Source organism: Hemiscyllium ocellatum, chromosome 8 (genome assembly GCF_020745735.1).
Source record: "Hemiscyllium ocellatum isolate sHemOce1 chromosome 8, sHemOce1.pat.X.cur, whole genome shotgun sequence".
NCBI classification, from domain to species: Eukaryota; Metazoa; Chordata; class Chondrichthyes; order Orectolobiformes; family Hemiscylliidae; genus Hemiscyllium; species Hemiscyllium ocellatum.
The window spans coordinates 84,481,627-84,500,080 of NC_083408.1; the positions used below are offsets into that span (position 1 = coordinate 84,481,627).

The 18,454-nt window shown below is 38.1% G+C and overlaps 1 protein-coding gene across 1 annotated transcript in view; it reads left to right on the forward strand.

The window, feature by feature from the left end:
* The window catches only part of mis18bp1 (MIS18 binding protein 1), an 82,539-nt gene that overhangs the window by 31,128 nt on the left and 32,957 nt on the right, over window positions 1–18,454 (forward strand). Inside the window, exons 3-6 of the mRNA XM_060828511.1 lie at window positions 3,571–3,723; window positions 7,640–8,148; window positions 15,433–15,509; window positions 17,616–17,746. Coding sequence (XP_060684494.1) covers window positions 3,571–3,723; window positions 7,640–8,148; window positions 15,433–15,509; window positions 17,616–17,746 — 870 coding nt within the window. The remainder of the gene's footprint in view (window positions 1–3,570; window positions 3,724–7,639; window positions 8,149–15,432; window positions 15,510–17,615; window positions 17,747–18,454) is intronic.

Here is an 18,454-nt window from a genome sequence, read left to right on the forward strand (position 1 = left end):
GTGTGACTGAGAAGGAATTAGCAGGTATGCCATGCACCTGCTCCCTTATCTTTCTGTTCAGTAGAAGTTATACATTTGGGAGGTGCTGTTGAAGAAGCCTTGGCAAGCTGATGTGAGATTGTGCAGGGGGTACACACTACAAACACTGTGTTGGTAGTGGAAGAGGTGAATATTAGAGAACAGTAATAAAACTGGCCCTGTAGTTGGTACCTGTATACCATGAACAAATTAATTTTAAAACATTAAGGTTATGGGTACATTCAAGCTACCTTCGTTGCTGTTGTGTCAAGCATCGTAAGTGTTGTCGGAACTGAAATCATCTAGGCAAATAGGAATATTCTAATACAATTCTAATATGTGCCTGGAAGATGATGGAAAGGCTTTGAGAAGCTGAGAATTCTCAGCCCCTGACTTTTTTTTCCCCACAGTATTTATGAAGCTGATCTAATTAAGCTTCCAGTCAATGCTGATCCTGGGATGTTTGTAGTCGGGCATATAATGATAATGGTAATATATGTCAAGGGGACATGAATATGGTCCATCTTTTATTGCCTAGCACTTGAGGATGCAAATATTAGTAGTCACTTAACAACCAAAGTTTTTGTTGCTTGTGACCATAAACAACTACAATATTTGAAGAATTAGAAATGAAACTGAACACTGCAATCATCAGCAAAACACCCCCACCATTGACCTCATGGAGAGAAGGCTATTGATAAGTGTCTGAAGATGTTTGGGCCTAAGCCACCATCTAATGGAACTTGTACAATGCAAAGATTAGCCCCTCATTGACTACAGTGTTGTCGTCTTTTGTGCTGAGTTTGACTCCAGCTAAAGAAGAGGTTCCTTTGTGATCTTAATTGACTATATATTTTGCTATGGCTCCTTGATGTAACTCTTGGTCAATGCTACCTTGATGCCAAACGCGGTCACGGTTGCCTCTGAAGTGACAATACTATTAAAGAAGACTTTTGTTAAAAAGAGGCAATCCTCAAGAAAGTGATGACATAAGTGGTTAAAGTTGAGAAGTAAAATGTGTATGACCATGTTACCTGGGGTATTCTAAAGGTCTCCACTTAGAAGGGAAGTCATGTATAACAATTATAGAGTGGTATTAGGACATCTGAAATTCATAGACTTCCTGTGTAAAATTGTTACATAAGAAAACATCTTTCTTGATTCTTGGCCTGCCATTGAGACTTGACCATTATCCTGTTGTGCTATGTTGTATTCGCTTTGTATCTACCTGAAGCCGTTGCTGTGCCAGTTCTCAGTTTCCCATCGATTTTGACCCAGCTACATGGTCGGTCTTGCTTCTCTAATTTTTTCAAATAAAACAAACCTTTGAAAAGCTCTGTTAGATGATGTGGTCATGCAATGCAGATGATATGTAGTGTAAGATTTTTTTTGCCTGGTACTTTATGCCTGTGAGGGTGGTGGAAATGGAGACAATAAGTATTTTCAAATGAAAACTAGACAGGTATTTGAGAGACCTAAATTTGCAGGGCTGTGGAATAGAGCTGACTGGATTGCTCAACAATCCAGTCTCTGGCATTGGTTCTATGAGCCTCCTCGACACTATCTGCACTATAATGAGTGGCCGCAACTGTAATTTGTAATCTCTTGACTGCTAACCATCTTCTTAAAATCTATCCGCAACCTGCTTCAAACACCTCCCCACCCCCCCTCGGCCCGTCAATAAATGCGAGGGTCTTAGTTACTTTCTAAGTATGATTGAAAATATTCAGACAGCTGTTTACTTCGCTCCCATTGGCCCACTGTGTCAAAAGTTCTCCAAAGTTCCCACAAGAATTTCCACTCCATCCGAGAATTTGTATTATTTTCTAGATTATGACCTCTCTCATATCATGCCCTCTTTGAGATTATGAAAAGGATACTATCTTTGAAAACTCCACTTTTTGAAATTCAAGAAACTGAGACTGGCTTCTAATGCTTTAGCTGCATGACACAATTTGCATTTGCAGTCATCTAGATTCAGCTTTACATTAAACTACACTGCAATGTTTGTTTCATGGCATCGTGAAATGCAAAAGGAGACTACGGGGTCCATTCTAGTTAATAATTAATTAACTATTTAATTAATCTTCTTCTATCCTATCCTCATGACATTTTTCTCCCACATTTAAGTAAATTTAAATTAGAAGCCTATACTTATTGACACCACTGCTAAGTAATGCAATGACTGCAGAATTACATGAACAAGCTTTGCAGTGCCACATCACTGTAAAGGTGCTGATGCAGGGGCTCCTATTTGCACATGTGCAAATGCATCCCGGTGAAGAAGGCTCTATTGCAGCAGGTGACTTGATGTCACTGGCACCACCTGTGTGGGGAATGGCAAGCATCTTTATCAATTATCTTAGCATTGGTAACAAACTCAAATTAGAACCGTCCATTTTTCTGGAGCTATTGAACCAATTATCCAATGAGTGCACTGCACAATTTTGCAGAAATGTGAAGCCTTTTGCACAGGCGCTTTGTGCCCTCAATGCTAAACAGTAATACCCTTTAGAGAGAAATGCAACACAATTCAACTCCTCAAATATGTGGCACTATCTGCGCAGAATAGACGACACAGAATTATTACAGACAGAAGAAACCATTTGGCCCATCGTGCATATACTGATTCAAAATTAGCATCTCAAATGCCATTCTTTTCAAATAATTGTCTAATTCTCTTTTGAATGTCTCAATTAAACTTCCACCACATTCTAAGGCCGTGTATTCCAGACTCTAATCACTCATTGCATAATATAATTTCCTCATATCAATCTTTTGCTACATTTTCATCTGAATTCTCTCATTCTAGCTGTTTCCATGAGTGTGAATATTTTCTTTCTATATTTTGTGGTGGTATCCTCATGATTGTGAATACTTCAAATGGATCTCCTACCAGCCTTCTCTTCTCCAAGGGAAAACAACAATTAGTTTTGTCATTTTATCATAATTGAAGCTCTTCGTCCCTGGGCCCATCTCATTAATCTTTTCTTTCTCCAAGACTTTCACGTCATTCCTACAGTGTAGCACCCAGAACTACATGTAATACTCTGGATGAGGCTGAAAAATGCTTGATCCATACACAAACATCCCATACTACTTAACAAAAAATGTCACCTCCATTTGTCCTTATTACCATTGATTTGCTGACACTTAACAATGGTGCAGTTTTAGCTTGATCATCTTAAAACTAATGAATTAAAAAATTGCTTATCCCTAATCCATTTATTGGGAATAAGTGTTTGTAGGATTTCCAAGCAAAGAAGATTGAAGACTGTAGCTCAGATATTGAATCGTTGCCCCATATTAATTGTATAGAGCCTATTCCAATCAGTTAATTTCAACAATTAATGATGCTAACCATGGTTTAAATAGTCCCTTTGCATTTTATAGAAGATGCAGGGAATTAGCGTGGTCTATCTGTTGATCACTCACTATCATTCTCATGGCTATTAGTTTATTTTGATCCAGTTGCACAATAATCTACAGTGTTTTTTATATACATTTGTGTAAGATATAGATGCATAATATAAATGTGTGGTCTATTTGTAGTCCCTACTCTGCCAATTGGTTACCAGACTTCACACAAGAAGGACCATGTTCCTGTGATCCAACAATCTCCAGCCAAAATCTTTTTACAAATGAAACAAGGGATTGAATTAGGCAATAATCCATTGGCTTCAGTTCAACTTTCAGAGCATAAAGGTAAAGTCTGATGGTGTTATTTCTTATCTATTTATAATGTCTACAGTCATTTGACCTGTTGGAGCTTACTCACTGTTAACATCTTTGAAAGTTGGAATCTACGTGCATAACTGATTTGTATGGTACAGGACCTTATTTTTGATCAGATAGTACCAAGGTGTTAGGTGATCAAACCAGACTAATCCAAGTTGGACATGAGGAAAAAAATAAAATGTAAATTGTAAGAGACTATTCCTGCTATCTTTCTGCAATTTCTTGCATGATTTCAGTTTACTTAACTATAGGCTTTACGTGCTACAAGAAATTTCCTATGGATAATCACTGAGGTAATATTGGGAAATTGAGCAAGTTGTTTGCCTCCAGCAAAGTTTCCATAATCAGCATCAAAAAATGATCAGGCGACTTGTCTTGATGCAAATTTAATCATAAAGGTGATACCAAGTGAACACAGCTCAGTCTCTGCAACTTTTGAGTTTGACCTGAGAGGGCAGCCTTGGTTGAACATTGTATCAAAAATCTCCATCTCTGAACGCAAAATTCCCTAAAATATAAATTGAATTGTCCACCTAGATTATGTATTCAAGTGACTGAAATTGAACGTGTTAATACTCAACTTTCAGAATTGAAGGCAAGAGTATACCCATTGACCCTAGGCCCTCATTCGGTACATTTCCTTTGTTTAAATATACATTTGACGATTGTCTTGAATTCAGATAATTAGTTGACATAAATTACTCCTTACTTATCCATATTTAATAATGCATGATTAGTTGTAACTATTCATTGAGTTATCTCTTATAATTTGCAGATGTTTTATTTTCTAGGTGACAAAATATTTAATGTAAAAATAATTTAATTTCAGTTATTTCCAATTCTTTTAAAACCTGATGATTAACTTCACCATCCTCTCCAGTCTAGTAAGAAAAGCAGCCTGATAATCTGCAAGATGGCAACAGGGATTCTTGTATGTGTCCAAGATATAAAAGAATAACGCTTGAATGAATGAGTTGAGCGGCAATAGGATTTTCGTGCTTGCAACTGGAAAGTATGACCTAAATTTTTATTCCTGGGTTCAGAACAGAGTCTCTCCATTTCTTAATTCTGCAAACATGTCCTGGGGAATAAGTGCTCCGGTAAATTGGAATTTAGTTCTAGGCAGCAGATGAAAATAAAATGGTAGACATGATAGATAACCTTAGAGACCGTGCAGATTTAGCCTGAGTAGAGCCAGTGCTTTGTTGAGTCTAAGGAAAAGAACAATAAAACAAACAGTTTTTTTTTCCCTCTCAACCCCTCACTAACTTGTGCTTCACTTATGTTCCTCATGCCCTCACCCACACCCACAGTTGTTCATAATATCCATACCTCTCTACATATCCTATAGCCTATTACAAATCCTATTCCAACTTAGTGCCAATCTATTCTCCGCCACCCTATGTCCTGACACATACCATGCTGATATTAAATAAAGCTAAGTGTCCTATCAATGAATGAACTATTGGAAAAATAAAACTACAATCCGTAGTTAAAATCTATTAACTGCATTTAATATTCTTCCATCTTTTATAAAACAAACATTGGAATTTATATCCAACCTCAAACTGTTTTGATTTGGAGATGCCGGTGTTGGACTGGGGTGTACAAAGTTAAAAATCACACAACACCAGGTTATAGTCCAACAGGTTTAATTGGAAGCACTAGCTTTCGAAGTGCTGCTCCTTCAGCAGGTGGTTGTGAGTGGTGACAACCACCTGATGAAGGAGCAGCGCTCCGAAAGCTAGTGTGCTTCCAGTTAAACCTGTTGGACTATAACCTGGTGTTGTGTGATTGACAATCATCAACACTTTGAGTTTACAATCAAATTATCAGGTGACAAGCACTCTGCTGTGATAGTGCAATGTTTTGAAATTTATCATGTCAGACAAATTCTATTATGATAATCCATAGGTATGTGTCAACAGACAGAGTGAAATAGTCAGTATTTTTTAAAAACACTTAACACAGCTTTTTGTATTGTCAAGTATTTAAAGGGCAAGGGTTTTAAATCCCTTGACAGCTTTCTTGATTTTTCGAATGAGTTTGTACAAGTTCGTATCTGCTTTTAACATCGTCAGAGGGCACTTTATCTCTTCCAAATGGAGCCTGATCTTGCCCAGAACCTCCCCAAAGTAGTCCAGCAGCTTTAGACCTTCACCTACCAGGTTTAAAATTCACAAGTCATGTCTTGCACATTCCACTTGCAAAAATATAACCAGCCTTTGGCAGCTGCACTTTCTGTTCGTTTGCTTCTGTGGACCATGAATATGGGAATTAGATTCCATCCCCATGATCCAGTCTCTCTTGCCCTGCCCATAAAATGGGAAATCTCATATTCAGGAATTATACATCCAAATTTGGCCTTCACTGTAATTTTTATAACTGAAGGCCTCTCCATCTAATAAATTTCTGAGGCCTTTTTTTAAAAAAAATTGTAGCAAAATCGAAGTCAGAGAAACAAGAGTCGGAAAACATTTGGGAGGGAAATCGTCAACACTGGAGATTGTCAGATGTTATATTACAGGTAGATGATTCTAAAGAAAATTCATTTTGGAAGATTAGAAATATAGTGAAGTATGATGGTAATTTTACAATGTATCCATTAAAAGTAATGTGACCAGGCATTACCTCATGCTTTTTATGCATTGTTTAGTGGTTCAATTTATAATGAGCATCTTAGCATGGAAAGTGTGGACAATTTGAAGGCACATTTTTCCAATGCAACTGTTTGGTGAGTGCCCTGAAATCAGCAAAGAGTGACTGAGCTGTGTAGACTTAGTGTTCAGGAGTGAATCTTTTTTTGCTAAGACTGACCTCCGTGGTGGCCCATGCCACTATTACAGAAGGAAATGTCAACTATGTTTCTGATCCTGATTATTCAATAATTCCTGCTGACCACATGTATATTGATCTGCAATTGTGGGACATTGATCAACAAGAAATCTATTGGCATAAAAAGAAATAAGATGACTATTTGATCTTTTCAGTATCAATTGTGCTCATTTGTTTGAGTTAGTTTATTTTAACCTTTAAATTTAATAACCTTTTGTACTCTTCATAGTCAATGACTATGACTTCCTGTTCCACGACTTAGACAGTAGAATGTAACATTCTGTTGGCTTTGCTGAATATTATTTTTCATTGGTTAGTTGTTTTGAGTAACCAGATACTAAAAAGCTCTCTTGGGTCTATCAGCATTTTGTCTGGAGCATTCTGTAATTTATTATCTGTCTCTTTCCATTTCAATACTCTTTCTAGTTTGGTAGGTAAATTTGACCAATTTGCATTGGGTTTCTCAGTCAAATAATTTAACTGAGTTAGAAAACAATTATTGTTCCAAAACTTATTTCTGTGACATCTTTGTGTATTTCTTCTACCCCAATACAAGTCCTAAAAACTCTATTTAGTCTGGAGTCTAATGTTTTTTAGTTGAACTAATATCCTTCAATGTGAATTTTGTTAAATAATATTTCAAATTCATGAACAACAGTAAAGCTTATCACTTAAGACATTCATTTGTCAAAACAATGAAGAATTTTAATCAGACAGGATTTATTTTCTTCTGAATACATTAATTGTTTATTATCTGTATATCAACTTAGGTTCATTTGCAGTTCCACTATATGCCTATTTGTCATCCTTTTTGAATATAGACTAACCTAGCTTCATCTTTATTGTGACCTTATAATGCTGGTAACGTCTTGGATGTCATGTGAGATACAATCCAGCTCACATGCAGAATGTTTAAGACCTTTAAATCTTTTTAATATCCCTAATTATATTAATAATGGGCATTTGTGAGGGTGGGATGATGGTTTGTTTGCGTTTTTACTATATTCTCAATCTGCTGACCTAACGATTTTCATATTTTGGATAATAGCGGGATTGCTGCACAGTAACCAACATGGAGCAACATTTACAATATCAAGCCTATCAAATGAACAGCCCACAGAAAGAATAGAAGTTCCACAGAAGAGTGCAAGAACATCAAGTGTTGATAACACTGTCAAAAAAACTGAAAATTGGAATACTCTTTATTTGAATGAGGATACTGATAATGGCAATGAGGGAGACAATGAAATGTCTCAGGATGTCGCGCTAAACACCACAAATTCAGTTTCTACTGGTAACCAAATTAACTGTACAAAAAGTGCAATTCAGGACTTCACCGATGTTAGCGTTTCCTGCTTGCAAAAGATTGTCCATTCAGATAATGTAAAAATGCTAACAAGGTCAAAGTGTTCTAAAAAAGAAAATGATGATATTCAAGAGTGTAAGAATTTATGTAATATCTTGCTGACATCACCAAAGATCAATATACCAAGGAGACGAAGACCAGAAGTAGTAGAATCCACATCTGAGGATGCTAATGGTCTGGAAATTAAAATGGTAAGCAAAATAAAAAGGCGAACATATAGGTTGACTGTTTAAAGAATTTTATACAAATGCAGAAGCTTTTCTGTTGTTGATTGTTGAAATGTATGCATTTCGTAAGAAATTGGTGTAACATTAAAACTGCATATTGAAAAAAACAAAATTTAGGGTTTTGCAATTAGAGAATAAACTGTACAAGTTCACTCATTTTACTTCCAATTTAAGATTTATATGTAAAACTTAGGTGACACTCATTATCGTAGAATATGTGTAACTAAATACTGAACAGGGCTAGGTAGATTATAATGTTAATATCATGGTTACTTTTCAACTGAAACACTTCTGTTGCATTTTACAAGATTTTCTGATTGATGACAGTGCCATCCAAAAAGAGCAACTCTTTTGCATCAAAATCTCACTATTTAATAAAAATGGAAGGCCTGACATTGCTAAGCGTGTGCCTGGACAAATATCATCATTATAGACTGCTTTACTAGAGTAGACTTATTCTTGGGACCTCTTTATGGATTGAACATGAATGAATAGATCACACATCATGCTCCTTAGTTATTGTTTGCTCTTCTGTCAGAGTTGCAAATGAGTTGAAATTGCAAGCACAGTTTAAATTGTTCTATCCATCTCCCAAATTTTCTTGGATTACAGTTTTATGAACTCTGGGCAGCTATTCAAATAGCTATTTTAATATGGGGTCAGACAATGAATAATGACACATCGTTCAATGGTGGGAGAATTGAACCAAATATTGTCCTTATTTTTCAAACTTTTTAGCTAGCCTGAGTAACAACAAATAATGAAAGCTGAAATATGAGCTATTAAAATTCCATTATTGGAAACAGAAATGCTGGAAGTACTCAACAGTTTAGGCAATATTCTTGGAGAGAAGAGTGGCTTGATCTAGAATATATCCAGAATATTGTACTTTGTTTCCAATATATACCAACATGCAAATTAGAATCCATTTAGTCATTAAAACTTTTCTGCCATTCACAGCATTCAGGTACAACAGGCAGTGATGAAGGTAAATGGAATATTAGCCTTCATAATGAGAGTATTCATGTGCAGGAGCAGGTTTGTCTTGCTGGAATTGTAAAGGGCCTTGATGAGAATATAGTACAGGAACGGGTCCTTCGGTCTGCCATGTCTGTGCCAACTGTGATATTCTAAATGTATCCCATCTGACAGCACACAGCTTGTATCCTATTATCCTTTGCCTGTTTAAGTTTATTGATTAAATGTCTCGTAAACTTGCTTTCGTATCTGCTTCTACCACCTCCCCTGCCAGCGCGTTCCAAGCACTTACTGTTGAGAAAGAAACTTGCCTTGCACATCTCCTTTAAATTTTTCCCCCTCTCACTTTAAACCTAAGCTCCTAGTATTTGACATTTGGACGCTTGGAAAAAGGCTCTGGTTATCCAGTCTGATCATGCCTATCATAATTTTATATACTTCTATCATGCCACCCCTCAAGTTTCAACCTTCTAGCAAAACAATCCCAGTTTGTCCAATTTCTCATATAGATAAATCCAGTCAAGCAACATCCTGGGAAATCTCTTATGCATCCTCTCCAAAGCCTCCACATCCTCCTTATAATGCAATGACCAGAACAGCACACAGTACTCCAAATATGGCCAAACCAATATCTTATACAGTTGTAACAACATGATTTCCCAACTTTTATACTCAATGCTCCAAATGATGGAGACAGGAATGCTGTATGCTTCCTTTACTGCCTTATTCACTTGAATTGTCACTTTCGGGCAGCGATCGGTTTAAACCCCGAGACCCTTCTGTACATCAATGTTCCTAAAGTTTCATGATTTGGAGGTGCCAGTGTTGGACTGGGGTGGACAAAATTAAAACTCACACAACACCATGTTATAGTCCAGCAGGTTTATTTGAAATCACTAACTTTCTAAGTGCTGCTTTCTCTTCAGGTTCTTGTGTAACAGAATCATAAGACACAGACTTTATAGCACCAGGATTGCAGTGTCATGGAATGAAATATTAAACAAATTTAGCTTAAGTCTTTCATCCTTTAGAATGATCATATTAGTTTCAGTTCCTTCATATGTAAATTCCAGAACTTTTTTAAAGTTATATTTTCAAGATAGCTTTTGACAATAGGTGTCACCTTACTTCCAATAATGCATTGGAGGTGTGAAGTTAAAGTCTGTCTGTGTCCTAATGTTAGGCCAGACTGATTCTATTTCTAAAGTGGAGTTACAGAATCTTACATGGATTTATGTAGTTTTTGAGCAATATAAAAAGTAATTCTGCAAGTACAAATTGTGTATGTGTGCGCGCATGCACACGCAGGGGAGACAATGTGTGTGTCTGTCTGTCTGTGTTGGGTGTAATGGGGTACAAGTCTGAGAGAGGGTGAGTGTGGGGTTGTGTATGTGAGACTTTGTGTATAAGAAAGGATCTGGAGGAGTGTGTGTGTGTGTGTATGTGTCTGAGAGCATGTGTAGTGTAGTGGGGTTGCCTGTAGTGTTCCATGAACCCAAGGTCCCAATTGAGACCATCACCATAGGTACCAAAATTGGCAGTCAGCCTCTGCTCAGCCTCTTTGCATTGTTGCCTAAGTCCGCCTTGGAGGATGGTCACCCAAAGATCTGAGGCTGAATGTCCTGGACCGCTGAAGTGTTCCCCGACTGGGAGGGAACACTCCTGGCTGGTGATTGTTGTGCAGTGTCCAATCATCCGTTGCAGTAGCCTCTGCTCTTACTCACCATGCCTCAAGGCATTCTTGCCTGCAGCATATGAGATAGGCAACGTTGGTCAAGTCACATGAGTACCTGCCGCGTGCATGGTGGGTGGTGTCCCCATGTGTGATGGTGATATGTGTCGAAACTCTGACACATCTTGCAGTGTTGTCTGACAGGGTTGTATGGTGTTTTCCTGAAGACCAGGCAGTTTGCTGCGAACAATGATCTGATCAAGGTTTGGCAGTTGTTTAAAGGTGAGAAGGGGAGGTGTCGGGTAGGTTTTGGCAAGGTGCTCGTCCTCATCGATAATGTGCTGTAGGCCACGAAGAACATGGTGTAGTTTTTCAGCTCCTGGGAAGTACTGGACAATGAAGGGTACCTTTATTGGTTGCAGCTCGTGTCTGTCTCCTGAGGAGGTCATTACAATTTCTCACTTTTGGAACTAGTGGTCAATGAGTTGAGCATTATATCCCATTCTTATGAGAGTGTCCTTGGTACATCCAAGTACACCAGCATTCCCCACAACAACGGCAACAGCCTCAGTATTCAATATCAACTCATCCGCATCATCCTCGACTATAACATTTTCACCTTTGACAACCAGTTCTTCATCCAGACACATTGAACAGCCATGGGGACTACATTTGCACCCCAATATGCCAACATTTTTATGCACAAATTTGAACAAGACTACTTTTCTGCACAGGATCTCAAACCAACACTATTCACCAGATGTATTGACAACATTTTCTTCCTCTAGACCTATGGTGAGGAGTCTTGAAACAACTACACAGTGATATCAATGAGTTTCATCCAACTATCAAACTTACCGTGGACTACTCTTTAGTATTTGTCTAATTCTTGGACACATGCATCTTCATCAAGAATGGTCACCTCAGCACCTCATTGTACTGCAAACCCACTATGCTACACTTCTCTAGTTTCCGCCTGAAACATATTAAAACAGCCATCCCCTATGGACAAGCCCTATGCATACAAAGGATCTTTTCAGATGAGGAGGTACGTGATAGACACTTGGAAATACTCAAGGATGCTCTCATAAGAACGGGATATGATGCTCAACTCATCGACCACCAGTTCAACGTCCAGCTGCAAGAAACTGTAATGACCTCCTCAGGAGACAATCACAAACTGCTACCAATAAGGTACCCTTCGTTGTCCAATACTTCCCAGGAGCCGAAAAACTATGCCATGTTCTTTGTGGCCTACAACACATTAAGGATGAGCACCTTGCCAAAACCTACCCGACACCTCCCCCTCACCTTTAAACAACCGCCAAACCTTAAGCAGATCATTGTTTGCAGCAAACTACCAGGCCTTCAGACCAACATCATACAACCCTGTCACGACAGACGCTGCAAGATGTGTCAGAGTTTCGCCACAGATACCACCATGTATGTGGCAGGTACTCCTGTGACTTGTCCAACGTTGTCTATTTCATACGCGGCAGGTAAGGATGCCCTGAGGCATGGTACATTGGCAAGACCGAGCAGAGGCTACAGCAACAGATGAACGAACACCAGTCAGGAGTGTTCCCTCCCAGTCAGGGAATACTTCAGCAGTCCTGGACATTCAGCCTCAGACCTTTGGGTGACCATCCTCCAAGGCGAACTTCGGAACAAGCAACACTACAAAGTGGCCAAGCAGAAACTGACTGCCAAGTTTGCTACCCATGGGGATGGCCTCAACTGGGACCTTGGGTTCATGTCACACTACAGAGAGACCCATACACTCATGCAGACCCTTTCTCATACACAAGCTTTCTCTCATTTGCTCACACGTACACTCTCACCCACACATGCACCCTCTCACAGACTTGTATCCCATTACACTTTCACATAGATACACACTGTCACAGACACTCACCCCACACAAACTCCCACATACATACACACACACACACTCAGTCTACCCTACTCACAAACATATAAGTTTGTGGGGTTAATTTGTATTTGCAGAATTACTTTTTTTATTTTGTTCAAAAACTGCATAAATCCATGTAAGATTCTGTAACTCCCATTTTAGAAATAGAATCAGTCTGACCTAATATTGGGACACACAGACTTCACACTTCACATTTTCAATGCATTATCTGAGCTGAGGTGGCACCTATTGTTAAAAGATATCTTGACAATGTAACTTTTTAAAAGTTCTGGAATTTAAATATGAAGAAACCAAAACTAACATGGTCATTCTAAAGGATGAAAGACTTAAACTAAATTTGTTTAATATTACATTCCATGTCACTGCAATCCTGGTGCTGTAAAATCTGTGTGTTATGATTCTGCTCCACAACCACGCGATGAAGAAGTGGCGCTTCAAAAGCTAGTGATTCCAAATAAACCTGTTGGACTATAACCTAATGTTGTGATTTTAACCTAAAGTTTCAGCCATTTACAGTATACTTTCCTCTTGTATATGACCTCCCAAAATGCATCACCTCACATTTGTTCTGATTAAACTCCATCTGTCCTTTTTCTGCCTAACTTTCTGCTAAAAATATTTGATATCCTTCCTGACTATCCACAACTTCACTCAGTTTCATGTCATCTGTGAACTTACTAATCAGACTACCACATTTGCAGCTAAACAATTTATATATACTGCAAACAACAGAAGTCCCAACAGCAAGCCTTGCAGAAAATGGATGTTCTCACAGTTCCTATTGGAAAAGCACCCATCCGAAACTACCCCCTGTCTTCTATGGCTCAGCCAATTTTGTATCCAATTTGTCAGCGCGTCTTGGGTTCCTTGCAATTTGACCTTCTGGACCAGCTCACCTTGACGGACCCTGTCAAATGCTTTTGTAAAGTTCATGTCGGCAACATTAACTGCCATGCCCTCATCAATCATTATCTTCACTTTCTTGAAAAAACTGTCATGTTTGACAGACAAGACGTCCCCAGCATAAAGGCATATTGACCATACCTAATAACTTCATTCTTCTCCAAATGCTATACCTAAGAATCTCCTCCCATAATTTCCCTAACAGTTATGTAAGGGTTACCAGCCTATAATTTCCTGGGTTATTCCTGTTGTCCTTCTTGAATAAAGGAACATTGGCTAATCTTCAATGTTCTAGAACCTTGTCTGTGACTAAAAAGGATACCAAGATCTCAGTCAAGACTCCAACAATCTCCTCCCTTGCTGCCTTCAATATTTTGAGATAGATCCCATAAGGCCCATTATGTAGCTTAATGTTTCTCAAAACACACCACACCTCCCACTTCTTACTATCAATATACCCCTGTCTAAACTTGCCACCATCTATGTATTTCTCCTTGGAGCATACCAATTTGAAATACTTGAGGACCTCATCCACTTCCTCTTGCTCCACACACAAATTCCCTCCTTTGTTCTTGAGTGGGCCTATTTTTCTCCAAGTTACACTCTTGCTCAGACTTTACGTATAAAATGCCTTTCGAGTCTCCTTAATTTGGTTATATTGAATGGCGGAGTAGACATGAAGGGCTGAATGCCTACTCCTATTTTTTATGTCTCCATAGCTGATACAACTGTGACCACAACACCACATTTTCACCTACCTCAAATAATCTTTGATTCCCTTGTTAGATTGCTTGGAGTTACAGTTTTTATTAACCTTACATTACTAAAAGTTTAACAGCACCTTCATTGCACGTGAGTTAAAGTTTCCATTTTAACACTAGAACCCAAAAAGAAAATTAGCTATTCAAATAGTATGTGCAATCTTAAAGGCGAATCTTTCAAAATAAATTCAGAGGGAGTAGGGTTATGATAGTGAGTAGTTTGCATCAAAGATGGGTGATATGCAAATAAGCATAATTTAAAAGTTACGTATGAATAGGGAAGACAAAGTCTCTGTTTATAATGAGCATAATTCAACATTAGGGGAAAGAATGGCCCTGTGGTATTACTGCTAGACTATTAATCTTGAAATCCAGATAATGTTCTGGGAGCCTGTATTTGAAATCTGCAATGGGGCAAACAGTGAAATTTGAATTCAATAAAAATCTGGAATTAGGATTTTATGATGATCATTATTGATTGTTGGAAAAACCCCAGATTCACTAATGTTCCTTAAGGAATGAAACTGTTGTCCTTACCTGGTCTGGCCTTCATGTGACTCCAGACTCAGCAATTTGGTTAGCTCTTAACTGCCTTCTGAACAATTGGGGATGGGCAATAAATGCTGGTTTAGCCAGCAACACCAACACAAAAATAAATTTCACACCACAATTGGTACCTATTTTAATATTCTACCAGGTTTTCTGAAATCAGTCTTTGTGTATAAATCATCAGGAGGTTTTAGGATGGCAACACTGCTCAATAAGAGCAGTACTAGAAACAGACATTAACTAACTAGTAACCTACAATATCTAGGATTTAAATAATTGAGATGTCAGCCCACCAGCAGCAGATGGTCAATGAATAATACTGGTTAGGTGTTTTTAGAGAAATCTTTTAAGCTCTGAATAACTTCAATATTTAGCAATTATTATTATCTTGTTGACAAATATTTTGTCATAGATTATTTAACTTTGTATCACTCTTTGTTTTAAATATGCAGGAAAAAAGGATTACTCTCACCAAATGGATCATCCAACAGATAAAAGGCAGCAATGAGATTTGTGTAGAAGGAAAAAGGTAATTTCCTTTACGTTTAAAAAATAGAGAAAGAAATCTTTAAAGAGTACTTTTCCTATTTTCTTGTCCTATTGCCATTTTTAACCCCCTCATCCTGAAGTGGCATACTGCTTTTCATGAACTATTGATAATGTGCAAAACATTTTTAGCCAAGTGGTTGCGATCAGGAAGGTACATTCTGAGAGAAGATGGTCAAAGTGGTTACAATCAGACTTTAATTTGATAAACACCTGAAGATGAAAATATATAGGGCTATAGGGAAAGAGTATGATAGTGGGATAAGCTGAATTTGCTCTTGCAAGCGCAAACACATTGGGCTAATGGCCCCGTTCTGTGCTGTAACCATTCTATGCGAGAGCGTAAATACTGTCAACAAGTTGTTCAAATCAAAATAATTTAGTGGACCTCCAAGAGACAGTGATGATTGTTATTAATCAGCACCAGGTGTTGTGGCCAGTTTCCCCTAATCCAGGGTAGTGATGTAATTTTGATGCTCCTCCTGTTACAATGAGTTAATGTTGCTTTCACATTAAATTTAAGTACACTGATTTATTTCTGTGGCAAAGTTAGACATTAATGTAATTAACAAGATGAGCAAATGATTGCATGTTTTTACTTTCTAGGCAAAAACACTCAAAATAGTTGTACAGTAAATTACAGATAAAAATAGAATAATTATTTCATTTAAAGAAACTGAAGGAGCTGATGTCAGAAAAAAACACTGACAAAGAATTACCTCAGAATTGTTCCCATTTCTCCAATGTTCCTTCACAAGAAACACAATAGTTATATCTGAAACTTACTTGGATGTCCATTTTTTTTCCCTACAGAAGTAGGAAGGAATGTCAGTAGCAGCACTAGGTGTGCCTAAAAGTGAGCTGTCAGCCTGGTGAAGCTACCAAACAGGACTATTTGCATGCCAAACATCAAAAGCAGAAATTGCTAGACAGAATGAAGTGACCCCACAAAGAATGGGTCATATCTAAGCTCTGAAGTCCTTTCATATCCAGTGGTGAATGGTGATAACAATTTAAACTCTCTACAGGATGAGGCTCCATAAATATCCCCAATCTCCACGATTGAAGAGCCCAATACATCAGTGCAAAAGATAAGGTTGAAGCACTTGCAGTAATTTTTAGCCAGACGTGTCATCTCTGCCTTCTCCAGTGGTCCCTAGAAATACGGGTGCCAGTCTTCAGCCAATTCAATTCTGACCTCATTACAGCCTTGGTTCAAACAAAAATGTTAAATTCCAGACGTGAGGTAACGTCAAAGCCGCATTCGACTGAGTGTGGCGTTAAGGAGACACAGTTACCTGGTTAAGTTTTCTTGCTTTCATAGAGAAAAGGTTGGAGAAAGATGCAAATTAGGAGACAAAGCAGCTCCCTATTGCATTTCATCTCCTAGTGACACATTGCAGGAGCAACTTAGGAATTGCATCAGCTGCCTTCTCCACAAAAGCAAGCAATTAGTTAGGACACTTGAGATCTCATTTGGGAGCAATTTTACAATGGCATTGATATTTTCCCTCCATTTAGTCTGACTCCCGCTGTATGCAGATATTGCAGTTCTATCAAGGTAACCTCCAGGTGGCATGTTGGGTGGTTATCAGAGACGGGAACTCCATGCGTCAATAATATGTTTGTTGAAATGAAAGACTAGAACCACAAAAGATTACAACTCTGGTGTAGATGTTGCCCCACTATTTCAATTGTCCTGCTAGCTTCAGGCTTTATTTGAGGACCTAAATGTAAACAACCAAGAGCACTACTCGCTTGAGACATGCTTGACTTCTTCTGCATCCAATAACAGCATCCACGCCTCCTGGTGGAGCCACTGACCTGACAGTGCTACATGCTTTCTTGTTGGGCCTACTGCTCAGGCTGTCATGAAGTGTTCAGGGGAAAAAAAATCAACAAGGAGGTGACCAATTAAAAGACAAAATGGGTGGGCTTGGTACTCCTCCTAAAAGGTATTTTAGGTCAATGAGCTTGTGTCAGAATTGGGATTGGATGCATAGTTGGTTAATTTGTACAATGTACCTGGAACTATATTTTTAGGTTCTTCAACTGGATATTAAAACACTATGTATGTGTTCCCAAACAGAGACACTGATGGAGTATACTGGCATAGTAATGTAATTGCTGAACGAATTAAACAAACTGAAGTGAAATCTATCACTGGTTCAATTTATGTTCTGAAAGGACCTTTGGATTATGTTGCAATGAAAAACCAGGGTAAGTAGACTAATAACTAAATTAAGGCAAAAAGCAGAGATTGCATGCAGGTTTGTTTTTCAAGTGGCAGAAAATAAGAAATGGTGTTCTAAAAGGGTCATTGCTGGAAGCATGTAAAGTGGTTAAATAATTTGCAATTAGAGTTCAATATGAATAGGAAGAATAGAAACATCACATTATATTTTCCAGATTTAAGAACGAATACTGAAGAAAGGCAAACACAAAACTTTAGTTGGGAATGAAATGAAAAGTAGGCAAGTAGTGTTAAATCTAAATGCACCATACAGTTTTAGTTGCCATATTATTAAAAAATGATCCAGACATACTGGAGACGGTACAGAGGAAATTTATTATGGTGACACCAGAAATGTATGCATGTTCTTACAATATGGAGACAGCCAAATCAAATCAGCCTTTACTGTAAAAGTAGAATACTCAGTGACACTCAAAATTGATCCCACTTATTCTGAGCCTGACTTTTTGGAATAACCAGAATTAGATGTTGTGAATAATCGACTACAGCAGAACAAGGTGAAACAATAAGTTAATCTAATTAATGTCTGATTTAAACCCAGTAACCCTTTTTCATAAACATAACAAAAAATGCTGGAAACATTCAACAAGTCTGGCAGCATCTGTGAAGAGAAAGCAGACTAAACATTGCAGGTTCAATAACTCTTCCTCAGAACTAACTGACTTCCAGCATTT